This window comes from Populus euphratica, unplaced genomic scaffold, assembly GCF_000495115.2.
Source record: "Populus euphratica unplaced genomic scaffold, PopEup_1.0 scaffold452.1, whole genome shotgun sequence".
NCBI classification, from domain to species: domain Eukaryota; kingdom Viridiplantae; phylum Streptophyta; class Magnoliopsida; order Malpighiales; family Salicaceae; genus Populus; species Populus euphratica.
In genome coordinates this window covers 190,353-192,048 of record NW_011500333.1, presented here as the reverse complement: position 1 = coordinate 192,048, position 1,696 = coordinate 190,353, and the positions used below count along the sequence as shown (strand labels likewise).

At 39.0% G+C, this 1,696-nt stretch overlaps 1 protein-coding gene across 1 annotated transcript; it reads left to right on the top strand.

Annotated features, from left to right (window-relative positions):
* Positions 1 to 337: 337 nt before the first annotated feature.
* Positions 338 to 1,151, top strand: LOC105113750 (probable calcium-binding protein CML27). Its single transcript, XM_011010049.1, has one exon. The coding sequence runs from the start codon at positions 440 to 442 to the stop codon at positions 962 to 964; it is 525 nt and encodes a 174-aa protein (XP_011008351.1). The 5' UTR covers positions 338 to 439; the 3' UTR covers positions 965 to 1,151.
* Positions 1,152 to 1,696: the final 545 nt, after the last annotated feature.

Genomic DNA, 1,696 nt, shown 5'->3' with positions numbered 1-1,696 from the left:
TATTAAAATAATATTATTTTAATTTTAAAAAAAAATAATTAATCAGAAGCTCAATCTTTAAATCTTTAAATATGGGCGAATCTAAAAACTATTATTATTATTATTAATCACGTGCTTTATTATTTAAAAAAGAAAAAAACAAGACAAGGACAGAGGTTTCGTTTGCTTTTACATTCTTTAGTCGACGTGTATGCTTTTCCTTTTTCTTGTGCAAAGAAAAAAGAACACGCGTGACCTTCGCGACTCTTCTCTTTCGGCTTGATTTTATCACGATTCAATAAATCATGGGCCAGCAATTCTTTCCCTGGCCCACGTTACTCTTATTCAAGTCCAATACTAACAAACACTTCTCTTTCCTCTTATTCCTCCCCCGTCCCCAACGCTTTCCTCTTTTCTCGTCGCAACGGAAACTGCTTTCCTCCCCCCTCTCCCTCCAAAAATGGCAACCCCAATCTCGAACCCTAGCCCCGAAACCACCGCGCCGGAATCTTCCACTACCTTCAACCTCGACGATATGGCGGAGCTCAGGAAGGTCTTCAACCAATTCGACACAAACGGTGACGGCAAGATCTCAGCTTCGGAGCTCGGAGACGTGCTGAAATCCATGGGCTCTACCTACACCATGGAGGAGCTTCTTCGCGTGATGGAAGATGTGGACACCGACAAGGACGGGTACATTGATTTGGCCGAGTTTGCAAAGCTGTGTCGATCCTCCTCCGCTGCCGCCGCCGCCTCTGAACTGAGGGATGCGTTTGATCTGTATGATCAGAACGGTGACGGGATGATCTCGGCGGCGGAGCTCCACCAGGTGCTGAACCGGTTGGGGATGAAGTGTAAGGTGGACGAGTGCTTTCAGATGATTAAGAATGTCGATTCGGATGGTGATGGGTGTGTTAACTTTGAAGAGTTTCAGAAGATGATGGCTGCTAACATCAATAATGGCTCCGCTGTCGTGGCTCCCTAGATCTATTTCGGACGGTGCCGATTGATTTGATCAATGGATAATGTTTCGTTTAGTAAAAAATCTGGGGTAATGGCGCTGCTAACTGGGTAAATGAAAATGTGATTGTGATTTTTTTTTCTTTTAAATTTTAGTACTTCCTAAATCAAGGATGAAATCAATGAAATGACTGTTTCATGTCAATTATTCATATTGTGCTCTTTGTGGATTGATTCGCCCACCCCTCTCTTAATTTCTTAATTGTTTGATTGAATTGCAATTCATGAAAAGGATATACTGGGGAGCGAGTTGATTCGTTGATTGTTCTTTTATTGAATTTATTACAAATAAAAATAAAAAGCTGATGGGTATTGTTCTTTACATGGTTAGCTCGTTAATGATGGGATTATGGATGCAATTTTGAAGGTTAATAAGGAAAGAAAAACAGCATTGCAGTTGTTAGTTATGATGGGGTTTTAGTGATTTGGATGCATTTCATTTTTTTTGGCATGGTTGAAGCTTCTTCTTCTTCTTCATGGGCAGAATCAATAACAAGTGTCTGGGAACGCGATTCAATCTAAAAATAAAAAAAACATATATATTTTGGTATAAAAAATTATTTAAAAAGTAACCGTTATCTGATAAATACACTCTTAAATAGTCAAATTAGGAATATGAGAAATAGTCAAATTAGGAATATGAGGTATCCAACACTTTTGTATTGAATGCTTAGGACAGTGAAATTTATAATAATAT

Bases quoted from the DNA above. Each gene is read 5' to 3' on its own strand.
- LOC105113750 (XM_011010049.1), top strand. From the start codon at position 440: ATGGCAACCCCAATCTCGAACCCTAGCCCCGAAACCACCGCGCCGGAA.